The 20,350-nt window shown below is 55.5% G+C and overlaps 1 protein-coding gene across 2 annotated transcripts; it reads right to left on the bottom strand.

The window, feature by feature from the left end:
• Nucleotides 1-663: 663 nt before the first annotated feature.
• LOC102560109 (semaphorin-7A) lies at nt 664-19,689 on the bottom strand. 2 transcript variants are annotated; one of them, XM_014597768.3, is made up of 14 exons: nt 19,504-19,689; nt 17,530-17,669; nt 16,960-17,022; nt 16,500-16,598; nt 16,037-16,145; nt 14,636-14,734; nt 13,378-13,517; nt 12,046-12,221; nt 11,369-11,477; nt 8,937-9,141; nt 7,900-8,015; nt 6,988-7,160; nt 6,390-6,445; nt 664-5,203 (listed from the first exon to the last, which is right to left on the bottom strand). In XM_014597768.3, exons 1-14 carry the CDS (start codon nt 19,580-19,582, stop codon nt 4,878-4,880), a joined length of 1,890 nt encoding a protein of 629 aa, XP_014453254.2. In that variant the 5' UTR covers nt 19,583-19,689; the 3' UTR covers nt 664-4,877. The 2 variants fall into 2 exon arrangements, with proteins under 2 accessions (XP_014453254.2, XP_019334475.2); XM_019478930.2 differs by having other exon boundaries at nt 6,390-6,442.
• Nucleotides 19,690-20,350: the final 661 nt, after the last annotated feature.

Here is a 20,350-nt window from a genome sequence, read left to right as displayed (position 1 = left end):
GTTGGGAGATCAGCAAGGAAAGCTAGAGGGGAGGCTCTCCAGCTGGCAGGAGCTGCAGAAGCATTCATGCTGGCCATGGTCAGCTCATGCCAAGGTGAGACTGGTGCGGGTAATTCAGGAAGCATCTGAGCCACCCACCTTTGCCCAACCCCAGTAGAGCTGGGCCTTTGATGCAAATCCACGGCTTGTTTCTGTGCATCTGGATCCACTGCACTGCCCCAATGCTTTGTATTTTATGCAGGCCACACATAAGTCATATGTCGCTCCTGCCACTGCTGAAACAAAACCACTGGTGCTGCCAAACGTTGTATCACAGCACACAGCAGCCGCAGCTGGAACAGAAGGAAAAGAATGGCTTGGGTATTTGTTTACCCAGGAGAGTGGCTAAATGCCCTTTAATCTTGATGAAGTGCCATGGCTTTGTGCCTCACTGGAAACCCTGGGATCCCCTGCCACTATGCTAGGACACCTGGCTTCCTTGGAAATCAGCCATCCAAGGATAATCCACTCCTGGCCTGTCTTAGCTCATGACAGCTGACAAACACGGACAGAGCCAGCATGACTGAAAGCATGTTACTATGCCAGCACCATCTTCCTCCCGTGATGACGACAAGACTGGTAGATGCCACAGGGCTGTATCATTGCAGAGGCAGACACCCGGCGTGGTTATCATTTATGTTTATTCCATTCTCCAGCACACATTACACTTTCCTTTGATTTGGAAGAGAGCAGAAAAGGGTTAGGGGGAAGGGAGGGGGTGGGGAAATCGCATGTTACAAAAGGGAAAAGCACACACGGATATAGTCAGCTCTCTACAGCAAAGCGGGATATATACCATGAATGGCAGCAGAACAGTCAGTTCTGTTCTTCCAAGAAAGAAGAGCAGCTCAGGGTTGGTTGCTAAGGGAAAGACAAGGCAATTCCTGGTAGCTCTCTGCATTCCTCTAGCGACGGAAGCATTATACTGTCAGACAGGGAATATAAAATGTACAGCGCTCTCCCCAGACGCAGACATGGGGCTGACAGGGCTGCTGACCCCAAACCTTCAGGAGTCATGAGCCAGGCCCCTAAAAATAATCATTAGATTGACTAAAAAAAAAAAATCACAAGGTTTGATTTGCTTTTTTAAGGAGGGAAGTTGTGGTTTTTTGCATTTGTCTTCTGGGGTTTGCGCTTCTAGTGGTCATGTGTGTAGATTTTCTCTGGAACCACAAAGGTGAAGAATTGAGTTTATAAAGAAAGGAAGAAGCTCAGATTATTCTCATGTCATCGCATGACTGCAGTCTTCAGTAAAACAGCAGCTGCCTCCATGTTAGTGACACTGGGTTTCCAACTCTTGGACCAGATCCCTCAACCTTATGGGAGGTGTCTGTTAAATGGAGTCAGTTTTAGGTCTGGCTCTTTAGGAAGGAGAAAGAGTGAAACTGGAAGCCCAACCTCTTCACTGCACTAAGTGAAGGGGGGCTGGGTCGAAGAACCAGGATGTGGAGACTCAACGATTAGCATTATTTGAGTCAGAAGGTAGATTTCCACCTTACAGGCTGACTAAATCAGAGATAACTTCATCTCATGAAGTGAGCTTGGGCTAATGAGAGCTTATGCTATCTATATTATATATCTAATTCAGTTAGTCTATAAGATGCAAATCTACCCTGCCTGACTTCAGACTAACACGGTGAACCACCTGTGATCACAGTCTCACTTGGATCCTTCTCACCAGTCTGTAACCCCTGCTTCCTGGAGCCACAGCAACTGAGACCCCGGCCCTCCTGGACTTCTCAACAGTGATGCTCTTTACAAATGAATACTGAGCTGCTGTGTTGTACAGATGGGCAAACCGAGGCACAGAGCCGTGCAGCAAGATTACATAGCGGCTGAAAGGCAGAGGCAGGCCTGGTTTTATTGAGAAGCCGTGCTGCGTCCTTGTTGCAGAGCTAGACTGCCCTCACCCCCACTGCTTCAAGAGAAATTGTGTTGCTTTCAGACACACTGTCAGCCCTGCAGACCCTCTGAGATCCCCAGGACCAGGGTCTTCCCTCCAGAGAGGAAAGCAGAGAATTGCTTTCCAGATACACAACATTACCTTGCTGGAAGGGGGTTTCCAGATCACCCTTGGAAGAAGTGACAGGCTCGTAAGGAACCTCCAATCTCCCTTTGCAAGCAGGGACCTCCGAGCAGGGCTTCTCATGGCTTACAACAACCCCTTCATGTCTTTCTTTTAAAAATTACAGCCTAATTCTTAGCACCAGGCTTTGTCTGAGAGCTCCCTTGCATGCATACTGCCTTGAAGTTAGCTTTGACCCAGCTGCAGAAAGAGCTCTGGTTCCTTCCCTGGGGAGGAAACGACTGGAGAAAACACACCCACACTTAGGCACTGTATCGGCATGTCAGGCACGGTGACAACCTCCTGAGCACTGCCCCACTGATCTCGCTGCCCCCCTCCTCTCCCAAAGCACGTGTGGGGAGGAGAGAGCAGTAGCGGTGCTGGAGAAGAAACGAACCATCGAGAAGATCAGCTCTGCCTGCTTACGGATCCCCAGAGTGGGTCTTGGCACCGATGCCCTCGTCCCCCATGCACGGAGAAAAGCAGCTGGCAGCTATTCTTATGCCTCACCCACACATCTCTGTCTCCCACGCTAGATCTAAAACAGCCGGTGAGATCATCCAGGGACAGTGCTGGCTGCAGGGGCCCACCGTTGTGGGACTTCCTGATAAACTGACCCTCTGGCCCTCACTTATTCTTTTCAAACCTCATCTCCTTCAGGGTCACAATACCCCTGGGAGGGTGGGAGCATTATTCCTGCATTACATGGGGAAACTGAGGCACAGCATGGGGAATCTGATGCTGACTGAGCAGGAATTACTGTTAGGACTTCTTGAGTCTCACTCCACGGCTCAGTAGACCATAACCCCTCTCTACCAACCCCCAATACAGTCAGCACTGAGAAAGATAAATCAGCAAGTGCTATACTAAAGTCCTGGGTTCTTGGGGGCATTTTTTGCAAGCAATGTGGTCCCTTAGTTACATTCATGCAGCTGACAACAGCCAGTTGGAGCATGGTGGGATGTTTTTTTCCAGCCATTATTATTATTATATTTTGCAAAAAAAAAATGTCATACAAAAAGGACACAAATATTTTTAAAAAAACCATCTTTTTCTGACAATCAGGAGGTGGTGCTGGATTTTTGGCCGATAGGAAGAAACCAAGCAGGGGTCTGCAGCACTCAGCCGAGCAAAGCAGGTGCTGAAATGGGGACTGGAGTTTCCAAGTCAGAATTACCTTTGACTTTTCTTTCCCTCCAAGTTACCTGCTTTAGAGCTTGGGCAGCTGGACACAGCAAGCTGAGAGGTGGCATAATGAGCTCTGTGTATATTACTGCCACAACGGCTGACAGCGCAGAGCTGGCCAGGCAGGTGGAAAGAGCCAAATGAACCCGACTCTTGAGTCTCCAGGTCAGACTCTGATCTACGATGCATCCCTGTGTGTCTAAGCTCATTCCAGGCCAAGCTTAGTGGCTGGTGTGGCTTACGTCTGTAGTCAACAGCAAGCCAGGGAGCGATGCGGTTGGCATCGTGTCCAGCTGCCTTTGACTTCCCCAGCCCCCCACTCCAGTTAATGCCATGGCTTTAGCACAGGTTTATACTGGCAGACTCCAGATCACGAGCTCTCCCTCCCCACCTTCATTCGCCTTTCTCTCCAGTCCACCCAAAAGCTCTTCCTCATTCTTCCCATCTGTGCTTAGTGGCCCACAGTGGATTTGATCCTGTCTTACTGAGCTGAGCCTTGGTATCACCTACACATCTCACCAGTTCTTTGTGCTGAGGTCTCTGCCTGGCCCCAGTTTAAACCAGTTCCGCTTTGTTGAGGGGAATGGGACACCCCTGCTATGGCCTGGCAGAGCAGGTAGAAACACCCTGGGGCCTAGTCTCGTACACTTGAGGAAATCCATCATCAGCACCTATAAACACCGGGACTAGAGCGTGCTTGCTTATCCCAGTGTAAATGCTATTGAAAGCTGACAGCATGACTCCGGGTTTACCCCAGCACAAGCGAGAGGAGGGCACAGACTTCTGGATTTCTCTGCTTTCTCGTCCCTTCAGAAACCTGGATGCAACCCTGAGCAAACCAAAGCAGAGCTGGCAATCAGAGTGGCATCACATACAAAATAACCCATTAAATGACCTTGAAGAGAACAGTTCATGTGATGACTTGGACCTGGATGGGAAGCCTCAGACTTGTGGCACTGGTCGACTTCTCCATGTGAAAGAACCTGACAGCAAAAGCACCAAACTCCTAGAAATCAGAGTAGAAAAGACCCAGTCACATGCAGTCCTTCTCCCAGAGGGCTGTTCCTTAGAGAAGCGCTAGAGAGACAGAGAGTTCAAATCAACAGCCCCTCTAGCTCACCCAACGTCTAGACCAACATCCAAACTCTAGACCAATGGCTAAACTCCTGGAGACCCTTCATGGATCAGCATGACATTAAGCCTGGTGCTGGACACAAGGACTTGCCCTCCATCTGCAGAGTAGTGGCACAAGGTAGATTTGCCCTCGTGGTTTCTCAAGCTCCCCACCATCCTCACCACCATCGGCTTTGCTCTGCTCAGCTTCGCTGTGTTATCTACTTTGGGAAGGAAGCTCACGTATCATTTTCTACCGCTGCCAAAACCAGATGGCCGTGTCTTCCACCCGGATGTCCAAATTCAAGATCAGTGATGAGCCCCCTGGCACTTTGCTCCTGGACCATCTCACATTTCTTTCAGGATGTGTTAAAGGAAGAATCCTCCAAGGGAGAAGGGAGGATTCATAAGGGTTGTGGATGGTGGAAAAAGAAAGACATTGGCAGTGTAATGAGATCTACTCGAATGGCAGAGTCTAGCACAGGAGAATTGCAATGGTGAGGAACAGCATCATCAGAGGCAGCTGGGGGACCGTGGCACTGTTGAGCGTGAGTTTGTATACAGTGATCTCCTCCTTGTAGCCCTCCTCTGTGGCAGTGCACTTGAACACACCCTGGTCCATGGGGGCGTTCTCCCCGAAGCGCAGTGTACACGAGTGCCCGTCCATGTCACACGGGTACTGCTTGGCGCCATCCTTGACCCACGTGTAGATGGCGTGGTGGGAACGCAGGGGGCAGGGTAGGTAGATGTAGCTGGTCGGGTCAACACTCACCTTCTTCAGGGCTTCTTGAGCCACTTGGTCTTGCGGGGAAGCGTTTGATTTGGTGTCCAGGTAGATGAGGCAAAAAGCAAAGGGAAGACAGAGGACAGGAAGGTGGACATAATGGGAGAGGAGGTTTAGAGGTGCCAAATCCTAACACCCAGCCCAACCCCACTCAGGTTTACACACCAGATCCCAAATTTATGGCTAAAGAAACCCCTCAGGGAAGTGACCCTTGAACAGTCAGCCCTTGGCGAGTGAAGCCATTCAGGGATCTCCATAAGTCACAGGCTCAGGCAGCCCTCTTGCTACACAACGCCAGGCCAGGGAGTTAGAGATCATATTTAATCACATACTACATGTACAATTTCCCCCTAAAAATCAGCCCTCTAAAACGGGTGCATTAGAGAAGCTGATTTTTTGGGCCGGAAAGGAAGCATGGAGACGCTGCGATGACTGCTGTGATTTTCTCGCTGCCAGCCCCAGGGCAGAGTCCCAGCTTCCTTCTCCCCCACCTGGTTTGGGATTTCCTGAAAATCTTTATAATGGCTGGTGCAGCGCTGGATGTGTGGAGCCATCCTGCCCTGAGTGCTCGGTACCTCTCTCAGCCTTTAAAGCTTCAGAGGCACATGCTCCAGCGAGGGGCAAGCACTTTGCTAGTGGCAGTGTTTTCATGCCAGAAGGTCTCAAGCAAGGCCCACAGATCTGAACAGTTGGGAAGGGGCAACGTTATGCTCTCCTACCTGCTCAGGGACCTAAGACCCCATCTCCACTAGGACACCAAGGAAGGTGCCCCCTATGCCATCAGTACAGTGTCAGCTGGGCACAGCTACAGAAGCACTAGACTGTCGAATCTATTGCTCTGCTTTCTCTTCCCTGTCCTTTCTGCCACTTTTCTGGCTGCCCGATCCATTGCTCTGCTGTCTCCTCCCTGCCCTATCAATTGCTCTGTTTGCTCTTGCCTCCCTATCTGCTGCTGTTCTCTCTGCTCCTTGCCATATAAACCACTTGCCACATAGCAGCTGCCCACACCCCTTACCGTACACATGCCATGGGTTGGCCACCCCAGGCCTAGCCAGACCCAAGAGACGAGGCTGCTTTGTTTCACATCCGCGCTTCCCCCTCGGCTCTCCCTCACCCGCCTCTCCTGACACCTAGGCTGCAAGGCTGGGATTTGCAAACAAGGGTTCAAATATGGCTTCGTGAGTGCAGGGCGCACGGACCTACCTGCCACACCTTCACACACGTCCCCAGCCTCGGGATGCAGGCTCTGCAGGAAGCTGCTAGAGAGACAAAAAAATAGGGGCAAAGGAAGGTAGAAGCAACGAGATGGACTCACAGTCCAAAGCAGGCAGCATTTCAGCCAGGGGAAGGCACGATCTTTACCTTACAGGCTGCCTCCTGCTCTGAAGCTCACTCCTGGGCCCCAGCTTCCTGATAGCACCAAGCTACAAGCTGGCTGTATACACCCCCCCGCTCTTGACAGCTTTCCCTCCAGGCCTGCATTTGCAATACCCTTCCAGCCAGACGTAGGATTTTGATCCTGTAGCACCTGTTCGGCTCCAGCCCAGAGGTGGCTGCATTTCATGGGGGAAGGGATCATTCCCATTCACCCTCTGTGATGGGAAACTATAAATTTCAAACATTATTCTTGCCCTTCTTTATTACCAGGGTAACCAGGCAGGATGCTTCTTATTCTGCATGGCTCACTAGAGACCTGGGCTTTATTACTACAGAGGCTGCAGCTGGAAAAGGACCAGATCCCCAGAAACGGCTGGTCAAAATCAACCCCTGAGCCACCCTACATCTCTGAGCAGGATCAGACCTGGTCGTGGCATTCGCCTCCTGGAACACAGCAGAACACCTCTTGTTCTCCAGATCCCATCCGCAGTACGGGTCCCGGGCGAGGACACACTTCCAGCAGGTCTCCCTGTATTGCCCGCAGTCTGCTAGCGGCAGGCGCGTCACCTCGAACTCAGTGCTGGCATAGAGGTATCCCTGCCAAGAAGGGGCTGGGTTAGTCAAGGGTTAAAAGTAACTGGTAAGGAAAAGGAAGGTATATATTGGGAGTGACTGGGACCAGGCAAAACCCTCTCTGACTTCTCTAGCTGGAGCTGGGCCGGGCCCTGGATTAGGTTTCCAACAAGACACAGGAGAAATTGTCATGTGAAACATTCGGAAAGGAAAGGCTGAGGGGGGATACAACAGAAGTGTATGAAATCACACAGGGTGTGAATAAAGGGAGCGGGGTTATTCACCCAGGCCCAGAATTTGAGAACCAGGGGGCCCCGTTGCTATGAACAGGAGGCAGGTTTAAAACTAACAGGAGGCCGCATTTTTGTACCACCAGACCGAAAAAAGGGGATGAAGACCAGTGCTTCTTAACCATTGCTGACCTCCCTTGGGAAATCCCAGCTCTCAGCTTTCACTCATTTCTCAACTGTAGGATAATATTAGAGCAATTCTGCTGCTGCAAAAAACTCAATGAGCCCCAGGATGTTGGTGCCGCTGGAAATTTCTGGGTTTCTTTTGTGGATTGCATGTAGGTGTTTGCACACCTCAGTGCTCATGCTGTATGGCACCCTTTTAAAAGGATCTTGTATCACCCTGGTTGAGAACCACAGGTCTGCTTTAAAGCATGTGCTACTGCCACGGTAGGAGAGAGGACACTGGGGTGGAGGGACCTTTGGTGTGACAGTCTGATGTCTGTAACAGGAGGAGGGGAGCAGGAGCTCACTGTGGAGGCATCCAGGATGAGGCCAGAGATGGGCGCTTCTCTTCGAAAGGGACTCATCTCAGCAATGATGACAGTCTGCCCTTCGCCCTGCAGCACTTTGTGGATTTTCCCTTTATCTGCATTGGGAAAAGACCCAGAGAGTTGTGAGGAAGGAGCTGCTCTGCACTCTGGATGAAATCCAGGTCCCAGTGCTGTCATCAGGGGCTCTGCAAGGACTTGGCCCTCAGCGGTGCCACGGGGATAGAGGTAGGATCCCTACCCTTATCAACCCTGCCCCAAGCAAGACAGGAGAACGCAGGACACATGCACAGCTGTGGTGGGTGCTAGCTATCTACTCCGGGCTAGCATCTGCTTACATTTCTGCATCCACAACCCACAGCTCTCCTGGTAGCCCTGTTATCCCAACTGTCTCCATGGTTCAGGCAGCCCTCAGTCTTCCAGCAAAGAGGCCGGCTCAGGGCCCTCTGGACCAATGGGCTTTGTAACAAGTGCCTGCTAATGACCCCAAAAGCCATCCCACTCCAGCCAGCTGTGACACCATGGTGACATGGAGCCCTCTGTGGTGGGCACTAGAGTCAAATTAACACCCTAGAGCGAGCTATGCCCCTGCCCAGGCCAGGAAAGGATGTGGCTGCCTGACAGAGGAAGTCTCCTGCATGGGGAGAAGCAGAGTAACTTGTGGTGGACTCTGCCTGCCCCAAGGCTGGCATATAATGTGCCCCAGCCCTTCCTTGTCCCTGCTGCTTGAGGGAGCAGGGACCCTGATGGCCGGACTCCCGGGTCCTGTACCTGTCTCTGACGGGGGGGCAGGAGCTAGCGGTTAGAGAAGGGAAGTCAATCAGGACTCTTGGCTTCTGTCCCTGCTCTGAAGGGCGGCAGGAGAACATATTTCGAGCACAGGGGCTGGGAGGAAGGATGCTGGGTTCACAATCTTGTCTGTGCTCTATGCCCATCTATATCCACTGTAAACACAGACAGCCTCTCCCGCTGCTGTGGCTCCCCAAAGGCCCAAAGGGACCTACTCCCTCCTCACCTACCTGTCCCGAGGTAGAGGACGGTGTGGGAGGCATTGCTGGCATCCAGGACCCGGTCGGCCACCACCTGCGTGTAGGTGTCGTTGGTCTGCAGCATGTACAGGGGACGCTGCCCCTCGGGGTAGATGACTTGCTCTATCTCTGGATACTCCTTAATGATGCTGAGCGTGGCCTTGGATGGGGCGTTGGGGGAGCTGTAGGGCACGCACTGAGAGACAACCAGAGGGGAGAAGGGGCTCTCAGCATATAAGACTGACCCCATGGTACCGCTCCCACATATTCAGGAAAGTGGAGACTAACCCAGCAGAGGGGGAGGGAAAGCACATGGCCACAGTTTTTCAACCCATTGTAACTAACTGGTGGAGAAATGGAGCTTCCTTGGCTTTTGGGGCTGGATGGGGCCATGGAGCCCAGGCCCTAGTGGCACCCTGAGAAAGCTCCAAAATGACTCCAAGTTTTGCCCCTCGATTCGCACTGGTCTGACCCAAGAGAAAAATTGCTTCCTACTCCATGTCTAGCATCTAGTTTGAGCCCTGAATGGAAAGGCAAGACCCTCCAAGCCAGGAACGACTGGGGTTTCTAAGTTCAGGCAGGAGGAACAGCAGGATGCCGCAGTCACAACCCAGTCTTAGCTGTGGCCAATATCCTACTAGAATCATAGCATCATAGAAAATTCATGTTGGAAGGGACCTCAGGAGGTCAGATCTAGTCCAACCCCCCGCTCAAAGCAGGACCATTCCCAACTAGATCATTCCAGCCAAGGCTTTGTCAAGCTGGGTCTTAAACACCTCCAAGGATGGAGACTCCACAACCTCTCTGAGTAGCCTCTTCCAGTGTTTTACTACCCTCCTCATGAGAAACTTTTTTCCTAATATCTAACCTAAACTTCCCTTGTTGCAACTGGAGCCCATTGCTCCTTGTTCTGTCATCTGCCACCGCTGAGAACAGCCCAGCTCCATCCTCTGTGCAACCCCCTGAAACGAGTTGAAAGCTGCTGTTCAATCCCCCCTCAGTCTTCTCTTCTCCAGACTAAATAAGCCCAGTTCCCTCAGCCTCTCCTCACAAGTCATGCCCCAGCCGCTGAACCATTTTTGTTGCCCTCCGTTGGAATCTCTTCAATGTGTCCACATCCTTTCTGTAGTGGGGGGCCCAAAACTGGCCACAGGACTCCAGATGTGGCCTCACCAGTGCTGAATAGAAGGAAGAATCACTGCCCTCGATCTGCTGGCAACTCTCTTACCAACGCAGCCCAGGATGCCTTTAGCGTTCTTGGCAACACGGGCACACTGCTGGCTCCTATCCAGCTTGTCCACTGTAACCCTCACGTCTTTTTCTGCAGAGCTGCTGCTTAGCCAGTGGGTCCCCAGCCAGTACCGGTGCATGAGATTGCTCCGTCCTGAGTGCAGGACTTTACATTTGTCCTTGTTGAACCTCACAGTGCCTCACAGGAAGGTAGAAAAGAAACTCCAGAAGCCAGGAACATTTATGAGGGGCAGTAGCAATGCGTAAGGGGTGCACATGCACCCCTGAGGGCGCTGGTGCACCTCCTGACAGCCAGTGTTCCCAGGCAGGGGGGGTAGGCAAGAGTGCTGGTGCCCCCCTGCGAGTGCCGGCTGGTGAGTGGGGGTGCCAGGAGAAGCAATACCCATAGTCCCCCCATGGCAGATCGCGCTCATCCGGAAGTGCCAGTGGCACACTGCTGCCACTTGTGGGTCAGCAGGATCAGTCGCAGGGCCCCCTCCCCCCCAGTTGCTGACTGGCCACTGGGGGGGCAAGTGCCCCCTCTGACTCAGGAGGCACCGGTTGCCCATGATGAGGGGGAAAAAAATCCTTTCATGGCCCTAACATGCAACAAGCAAAAGCCCAAAGCCTGGAATTATCAGCCTCTTCCACCACAACCAGACAGCTGCCTCTAGACTCCAACAAGAGGATTTCCAGAGGGACGAAAACTTTTCTCAAAGAAATCTCTTCAGTGGTTTTAGCTGACCAGCAAATGGGGAGAAGTAACTGAGCAGTTGGAAATGTTCCATTTTTTAAACCAAATGCCTTGATTTGGGGCATAAAACTTGGAAATGCTTCATTTTGTCCGTTTCAGAATGGAGTGTTTTGCACTTTTCGCCTCCCAAACAGGATTCTCTCCTGGAAAAATTGGCTTCAATTTTAAAAATACCATTCCCCAGAAGGGAAAAGGAGGGGAGAAGTCAGGTCTGATCACACAGAAACCGAAGCTGAGCGGAACAAAGAGCGAGATATTTGTGCTTTAAAAATGCGTGACACTGACGGAGACCTTTTGATGCCACCATCTAGGTTGCTGGCAGCTCTTTGCACACCCTACCATGCCCTCTCCTCACTGCTGACCACGGAGGCCCCTCCCCTACTCACGGGAGCTGTGCTGGGCTGGCCATGCCGCAGGGACCTTGAGGGACAGTGCTTACCGTGCCGGGCCTGTGTGCTGGCATGACACTGCTGTACCCCTTGAGCTTGGAGGTTCGGAAGATTTGGTTCACCCTGTCCATGGAGTAAGTGCAGATGGCAGTCGTGCCCCTGCAGGGAGAAAACAGGAGCTCCTTTGAGGGGGAGCCATGAGCATTCCTGGCCCCTGGGTGCAGCCCTGGTGGGACTGAGTCTCCCTGGTCCACTCAGTGAGGGGCAGAGGTGGCTGGTGCTGGGTGTGTAGGCAAGGAGCGGGGCTGAGACAAAGCAACCTCATGACACCAAACAGAAGGGACCTGCTCTCTCTGCAGACCCCAGCAGGCTTCGGAGCAAGGAGGGGGGCTCAGGTGGGGGTAAGCCCCCCCTCACTGTCCCTGAACGACTGACTCGGGCTGAACCCACTGTCTTCAGTTCTCTCTGCCTGTGAGTTTGGGTGTTGGCCTCCCAGCCCAACACCCAGTCCTCTCCTCCCTTCCCCTTCACTGCAGGTGGAGGCGCCCCAGAGGAAAAGGTGCCTTGGTTCTCATCTGCCATTGGTGTCATGAAAGCACCAGGCCTCAGGGGCAGCTGGGGTGGGAGAAGCAGAGTGCAGAGAGCTGGAGCAGACTTTCCCCTTCATTCCCCCCCCCCAAGGCCACATGCCCTGGCTGCACCCCTGACCCACATGCCCCCTGCTCACCAGGCACTGGAGAAGATGCCGTACAACATCCCCCCGCCCTGCTGCCCCTCGCTGAGCACGAAGGCGTCGCGCAGCCGGTGGAAGCGCTGGGGGTCGGCAGGGTGGCCGCAGACCAGCCTCGCCTTGAGGAAAGTGGACCAGGAGTCGACGAGGAGGGTCTTCCCACCTTCATCCACCTGCGGGGAGAATGGCCTGAGCTCTGGGGGCGCCTCCAGCCAGAGCCACCCCCCAGCCTCCACGGCTGGCCCAAGACACACTGGCAGATCCTCTCAGCTTCAGCCTACCCCAGCTCTCGCCCAGTAGAGCCATGGCAGCGACTGATCGCAATATATCCGGGCCATGAAGAGAATCACTGAATCCCAGAGCAGTGGGGCTGGGAGGCAGCTCCAGAGGCCACGTGTGGTCCAACCCCCTGCCTGAGGCAGCACCAGCTCTGCCCAAACCACCCCAGACAAACCCATCATCTCAACTCTACGTAAGACGACCGTCAACCCTGACCCAACCTGCCGCAGGGAAAGCAGGGGACCATGGCCTGTTTCTATAAAAGGTTGTTAATATACACTCAAGAGATCCCAGGCAGAGGCCATGCCCCCACTATAGAGGAAGGTGAAACCTCCCCAGTCCGTACCAGTTTGACCAGGGGGTAAAATTCCTTCCTGACCCCATCGCAGCATCAGTCTGACCCTGAGTGGAGGGACAAGACCCTCTAGCCCAGCCTTTCTCAACCCATGGGTCACAACCCAAAAGTGGGTCACAAGAATATACAAAAGGGTTGCGAATGAACTTTAAAAACGGATTGTCCTTTAAAGCAGAAAAACATGGGAAACCGCGGCTTTTCCCTTGCAGGCTGGCAGAGCTCCAGTCTGCGAGGGGCTGCTTAGGGCCCAACACACCCACCCTGCCCCACACACTGGGGAGTTGGGGGTGGGGGCAGCAGGTTGGGAGTGAGGGGCACTGGGTTGGGACTAGCCATTGATGTTTACAGATGTGTCCTGGTACAAAAAAGGTTGAGAAACACTGCTCTAACCAAGGTCTTCCAGGGTTGGTCCCAGCAGGATCATTGGCACAGCCCAGTCCCCATCCCCAGCCTGGGCTGCAGCCAGCATCCAGTGCCTCTGAGGGTGGCTTACAAACACCCTGACACATGCCACCTGACACCGAGGTAGTTCCAGCTGTGGCCAAGAGATCTGGAGCCCAAAGAGGCTCTGGCTTCCAGGATCAGTCAACCTCCCTGCTGACGACCCCCCCAGAAGCCCAGGATTAATGGCATCAGCCTCAAAGAGGGAGGTGAAGACCACGGCTCTCAGCCGGCCTGGGCCAGCACACCCGTACCTTGCACACCCGTCCGATCTGGGCTTTCACTGGCTCCTCATCCAGCCCCGCCATCTTGTTCACCTCGTTGTAGAAGAAGAAGATTTCATCCAGAGTCTTTTCCTTCTGCGGCAGCAGGGCAGCGCTGATGAACTCTGTGTCTGTGGGGAAACAAGGGGAGAGACACCCAGTGTGAAATAACTTCACAGGTGCTTTGGGCATCCTGGTCCGGCCCTGGGACTCCTTTCCTTGAAGATTAACCAGACGGTGGGGGCAAAAATCACCCTGATCACCAACCTCACCTCCTCCAAAAATCACAAGAGTTGAGATTTTTTTTCTTAATGTGATGATTTGTTTTCTCTATTTTAAGCCCCTGAAGGAGCTTCCAGGTCCTCTCTGTAAATCAGGAGAGGTAAAATATAAGGAAAAGCTGTGGCTCCCTCAGTGTCCCAGGAGCAAAGATGTTCAGTTCAACATGGGTTATCCCGGGGTGTCCGGAGGGGGTCTCAGGATAGGGACTTTAGTCTGGAGAAGGGAAAACTGAGGGGGATTTGATACAGATCTTCAAATCCCTGAAGGGTGATGGCAGAGAGGATGGAGATGGGCTTCTCTCTGTGACTGTGGGGGACAGGAGTAGGAGCAATGGCCTCAAGTTGCAGCTTGGGGAACTGAGGCTGGAGATGAGGATCTTTTTGATTCAGAGGGTGGTCCAGCATTGCAACAGGCATCTAGAGAGGTGGTGGAGTTTCCATCCAAGAGCAGGTTGGGCAGACAAATGCCCGAGATGGTTTAACCAGGGGTGATGCTGCCTTGAGCAGTGGGCTGGACTAGATGTGACCCTGCCGATCCCTTCCAGCCTGGCTTTCCTACGATCCTGTATTATGAGAGTCGTGAACTTTCTCATCAATTTGGAAGTTGCAGGTCCTTGGGGTAGAACATCTGGACCATCTGCACCCCCTTCCCTATCTCTCTAATGCAGCCAGTCCCCACAGCACCAGCTTTTCCTGCCTACCTCATATGTAAATGAAAGGCTGCAGAGAGCTCCCTCCAAAGCTGTGGCTTATGATTTTGCCAGCTCAGACCACTGCTATGGGATGGGGGTCACCTGTGGCACTCCCTGCTGCAGAGGCATGCGGGGATCACCTGGCCAGCCCCAACAGCATGGAGGGAGCAGCCAGCAATGCAGGCCGGGATAGTGAGACCCTTGATTCACAGAATCCCCCGAACCCGCCTGGGGAGAGCACCCTCCAGGAGCCAGCCCGCAGGGAACATCTCTTACTTGCCAGCCATTTGTCTTCTGTCCTGAGCAGCTTTTTTGGCCCATAGCTCCTCTGGATGGTGCTTTTCTGCTGGGACAGCGCTGAGTACAGGTTGCCCTCTGCAACATGAGCCAGAGATGTAGCGGGTTAAGGGGCGTCCGTGATGTGCCTGGTCATTACACACGAGGGGTTTTCCCAAGGCTTTTAAGAGCCACTGAGACCAGGGGAGGGGAAACTTAGTGAGCTGCCGCTTGCCACCCAACCCCCACTGCAACGAGGAGGCCTGAACTCAGCGGGGAGATGGTGGCACGCGTAGGGCAGAGACGGGAGATGTGCCTGGGCTGAGCCGTGTGCTGCCGATTCCCCATGCCACCGCAGGCTGGATTCAAGCACTAGTCGTGACACCTCAATCACCAACCCCAGCCTTAGCTGTGCCCAACATCCCAATGCTTCACGGGAAGGTGGAAAAGAAACCTCAAAAGCCAGAAGCATTTGTGAGGGGGGAAAAAGAGCCCTTCCTAGCCCCGACAGGCAACCAGCAAAAGCCTGAAGCCTGGATTTACCGACCCCTTCCAGCATGACCAGACAGCTGCCTCCAGACCCCAACAAGAGGATTTTCAGAGGGACCAAAACTATTCGCAAAGATGGGAAACGTGGAACTTTGGGGTTGCCCAACCGTGGCGAGGATGAGTTAACTGCGATAATCCTGTCTCGAGCAGGGCACTGGACTAGATGTGACCGCCAGGGAGTGCTCTGAATGTAAAACCCCCTTCTCCTCCCTGGGCCCTGGGGAGGGGCAAGCCCAGACCTGGGCAACGTTTTCCCCCACCAACCTTTTTGGGTGAAAAAAATGCCAATTTGAGACCACCAAAATTGTTCGTTTCACCACATTCTGATTTTTTTCCTGCAGATTCGACATCTTCCAAATGGAAATTGTTGATATTTCAGGGAAATCATTTTTCTAGCCCAAGTTCCCTTAAATTTTTACTTTTTAACATTAAAAAAAAAAGAGCTTGAAAAACCCAAAGATGTTTTGACTGGACAAGACATCTGAGCCCCAGATCATTTTCTTCCTAGAAACCGGGAACTTGTTTCACACTAAAAAGCAAGGTCTTTTTCTCTGGGGACGCCCAAGGAGCTGAAACATCTGTGGTGGACACCTGGTTTGCAATGCTATGGCTTTATGGGCAACAAAAAAATATAAAGCCCAGTTGTAATTACAGCCCCACAAATGACAGAGCAGAGCAGACCCGTGTGTCCTGGTCCCCAGTTAAGCCCTGAAGATCCCTCCCTTCACTGGAAAGGACCCAGGAGTCCTGGCTCCCAGCCCCCTGTTGTATCAGTGGAGATCCACACACCCACAGACACACATTATTGGGGGTCTCTGCTGACAGGAGGGAGCTGGGCAGAGGGGCTCTTACCCACAGCGATGGTGGCGGCAGGCTGCGATGGCCACGCAGGGGAGAGGTTTTCCCCATTGATGGAGATGAGCTGGCCCAGTTTGTTCTGCTGCAGCTTCATGTCGTTGGTCTGGGGAGGCAAGGGAAGGGACGCGGCGGTCACACACCGGCCGAGGCGTCCAGCTGGTCTTTCTGATCCCGGCAGGCTGGTGGCGGCCATGCAAGTGTACGAGCAGGGAAGGACATGGGAGCCGGGGGCAGAGTTGGGAAAAGAACCCAGGTGTCCCGAATCGAACCCAGTTCCAACCACGGGACCCCCGCTTCCAGCGAAGAGGAAGGGGCACGGGAGTCCTGGATCCCAGCTTGCACCCACTTCCCCTGCACTGGAGAAGGAGTTTCAGCGGGTCAGGTCTTGGGCGTGCTACTGAGCGGGGGCTGGAGCCAGCGTTCATGGGATGCTGGGTCCCCCGTCTCCCACACTTACCAGGAACCAGCACCGCGGGGAGCCGGCATTGGTGCCGCAAACGATAATGGAGCTGCTGTTGAGCCGCTGGATCACGCGGATAAAGTTCTCGCACTCGGCCTGTATGGAGAGCCCCCCCCGCCCCAACAGCAGGGGAGAGCTGGTTGGCACCAGTGGTCCTCAGGCCACGTCTGCCCCCTGCCCACCTCCCATGGGGTTGTACACGCACGGCACTGCCCTGACGGGCATGGGGTCATGGTGGAACCGGGAATGGGACCCAGGCGTCTGAGTGCTGCCCTTACCCCGCAGTGGCTGAGGGGCATGGGGACAGGTGGGGACAGCCACTGCTGTGTGACACCAGCTCCAAGCCTTGCCAAAGGCAAGTGGGGGTTCACATGGGGGTGTTAGACTCTCTTCTGGCCTCCGAGGGTGCCTGGAGCTGGGGTCCCTGGGGCCAGGCCCTCCCAGGACCCCCTCTCACCTGCTGGGCCCCTGGCTGGCTCTTGCAATCCTTCAGTGCCTTCTCCTCAGCCGGCAGGACAACCTGGAAGGAGAGCGCGGGCATCAGACCTACCCTGTGGCCCCTGGGATGGGGAGAAAGGCCTCATGGGTGTCTCAGCATCACCAAGGAGGTACTTGAGGCAGCCAGGGACAGGGGCAGAGCTGGGAGCCAGGGCCAGGGTGACCCTGTAACAGCCACTCCCTGTCACCCATGCAAGGGGATGATGCTCTGCATGGACCCGGACCCAGGCCTGGACCATGGGGCCTCACCGGTGCTAGGCAAGCCTTGCCCACGGACATGTGGCTGCCTTGGCAGCAGCTGGCCTGAGCAAAGCTGCAGGCTCCGGACCGGGGGAGATGGGGGTCTTGTGAAGTGCTCCCTGCCCTGGCTGGGGGGGTTGGGGTGGAGGGGGCCCTCGGGCAGGTGCCAGATCTCCCATCCCCCATGATGGCACCTGGTGCTGGGACTGTGACCCCGAAGCCATGAGGAGAGGGGTCTGTGTTGGAGCCAACAAGGAGCCGAGCCACCCTCTCCTGCCCCAGCTCTCACCCGGGTCTGGTTGACCTCCGCCTCCGTGAACGTCAGCACGTGCACGGCTCCCCGGCCCCCGACGTACAGCTGCTCCGAGCCCAGGTCGTGGGAGATGGCTGCAGGCTTCTCCCCATCCTCGAAGCTCAGAGCCGGAGAGTCTGGGGGCAGCGAGGAGATGAGGGGTGCAGTCCCAGCCCCTCCCTCACCAAGCACGTCCTTCCCGGTGCCCGACCTGGCTGGAGCCCCCCTGACTCTGTCTCTCCACAGCTTGGCTTCGATCCTTGCTCTCTGGCTGTGCTGTGGAGGCCTCTTGGGGGTGGTGGGGATGGGGGATGGACTTGGCGCCCACCCCCAGAAACCCCCCAGGGGTGGGAGGGAGCTCTCTGCAGAGCTGTCTCTGGGAGGTGTGAGGGAGGGTGCCTGTAGCTGCCCGGTCTGCGCTTTGCTCCAGCTGCCGACAGCAACCACATGAGTGCTGGGCAGGGAACAGGGCCCCGGGGAGTGGGGACTCTGGGGTCCAGCCCCATGCAGGTCTGCAGTGCTGAACGGGCAGCGCCATACCGACAGGGCCAGGGGGCTGGCGCTGCCTGTTGGACCTGCCCGGCCTCTCCGGACACGCCCTGCACTGCAGTGGCGGGGGGGCTCAAACCCGTGCAGGGCCCTGCCTTGCTGGAGGGGGCACAGAGCCAAGGGACGCTGCTTGCAGTTGGCATCCCTCCCACCCCCAACTCCAGCAAGGAGGGAGCAGCCAGGTCACTGCAGGGCATTAATGCCAGCCTGGGATCGAGCCGGGGGGGCCACTGGCTCCAATGCAGCAGGGCACGGCCTCAGCTTCCTGCTGGCTGGAGAAGGCACCATGGGGCGTGAGCTGGGGGTGCACAAGACTAACCCATCCCAGCACTTGATGGGCTCAGGCTCCCCTAATCCAGATGTGGGGTCTCTGGGCCAGATGAGCCTGGGGCCTGGAGGGTGAATCCTCTCCGGATCCAGCAGCGACAGTGCCTGGCTTAGGGCTGGAGCCGGTCTGGGGCTGCCACAGGCCAGGATTGGGGCCCTGGGGCTGGGGTCTGACTCCAGCCAGCCACGGGATGTGGCTATGGTGGCTGTCACCCGAACCGCTCAGGTGGGGACTGGGGTGGAGGGACCTGGGGTGCAGCCAGGTGGGGACTGGAGGGGAGGGAGCTCCTATGCCCACCCAAACCCCCGCTCCTTCTCTTCCTTGGGCTTACCCTCCCCCACAGGGCCAATGTCCTCCGTGGAGTGGAGCTGCAGCCTCTCCCTTCTGCTGCAACGGGTTTGATCTCCCCAAGGGAGGCAAGAAAGAGAAGGGAGTGGGCTGGGGCTGGGGGAGAGGGCCTGGGGGTGGGGGGTATTTCCCCCCATCTCTCTCTCTGCATCTCAAGCTGCAGAGGAGGAACCCAGAGGCACCAGGCTGCAGAGACGACTGCAGAGGTGCCGCGCCGTGCCAGAGCCCAGGGGGTTTCTGTACCCCCCACCCCAGTGGGCAGGGATGGCTTGGTGGTGGGCAGGTGGACGGGGCGTGCATCTGACTCTCCTGCCAGCAGCTCTCTCCGAGTAAGGCAGAGAGGCTGCAGCAGCCGAGGCTCCTCTGCATTGCAGAGGGTGCCAGCAGCTGGCAGGAGAATCTCCTCGTGCACAGACCTGCCAGCCTGCCCCTGCCCCTGCCCCTGTCCCTGCCCCAGCCAGCGTGGACCCCCCTGGGATGCAGGTCCCAGCAGCAAGCAAGGCCCTCCTCCCTTGGCAATCCCAACCTGTCTGCTCTGGGGGCACTGTGCCCCCCGGCCCAGAAACAAACCACGTTATATAAAAATAAGAGGTTTCTTGGGTAGACTCAGCCCCAGGAGACCTTCCCCCAGCCCAACACCCCCCACCCAAACCAGCCTCCCCCATCCCTGGAGGGGCAACCCCAAAGATCCCTGGCATCACACCAGCCCCGCCAGGCACCAGTTGGTGCCCTTGCCCGTGTCTCACCTGGCAGGGTGAACCTCAGGCGGGGTATCTTCTGGGCCCAGCAGCCCAGGGACAGGAGGAGGAAGCCCAGGGCTCTCATCGTGCGTGTGCTCTGCAGAGGGAGGCTGGCTGCGGAGCGGAGCTGAGCCAGCAGCTGGGCTTGGCTCTGCCTCTATGCGTGTCTCCAGCTCCGTGCCTGCCTCTCTCCTGCCGTTTTATACCCCTGGTCCTGAACTAGCTGTAACGTCAGCAGACAGGAGAGCAAATGTGGGTGGGGGGAGAAAAATAACCCTGGAAGAGCCTTGCAAAAAGGCTCCTGCGGCTTCGGAAGGTGGTAGGGAAAGCCCGGGGGGGCCTGATCCTGGGGCGGGGTGGTCCTGGGCATGCAGCCCCCAGCTCTGTATTTGGCCCTGTCCTGCTTTGACCCCCATCCCATTCTGAGGCTGGCCATGACCCCCTTCCCTTAGGTGGGGAAGCTGAAGGCCTTGGGGCAGGGTAGACTGCAGATTCCCTCCCCCAGCCCCCCTCTGTGACGGACTGGGCGCCCAAAGGGGGAGAATCCAGCTGTAAAGATCCCCCGCCACAGAGACCGGGGTCAAAGGGGCTGGATGCCAAGTGGACGGGCACACTAGGACCCTGGAGGTGCCGGAGTCTCTGCTACACTAGGGCTGGTTGGGGCCATGCTGGCAGTGCCAGGGGCTGTGAACTGAGTCCAGATAGCCCAAGGAGAATCCCTCAGGCTGGGGTGTGCTGTGGAGGGCAGCTAGTCGCTGTGTCCAGGGACAGCAGAGTAGAGGCTGCTGTAGTGGATAATGGGGACTGAACAGGACCAGGCCAGCCCAGTCTTGAGAGGTGAGGGAGCAGCAAG

The sequence above is a fragment of the Alligator mississippiensis genome, chromosome 15 (assembly GCF_030867095.1).
Source record: "Alligator mississippiensis isolate rAllMis1 chromosome 15, rAllMis1, whole genome shotgun sequence".
NCBI classification, from domain to species: domain Eukaryota; kingdom Metazoa; phylum Chordata; order Crocodylia; family Alligatoridae; genus Alligator; species Alligator mississippiensis.
The sequence above is the reverse complement of the archived record's forward strand: the minus strand, read 5'-3'. Positions and strand labels throughout refer to the sequence as shown.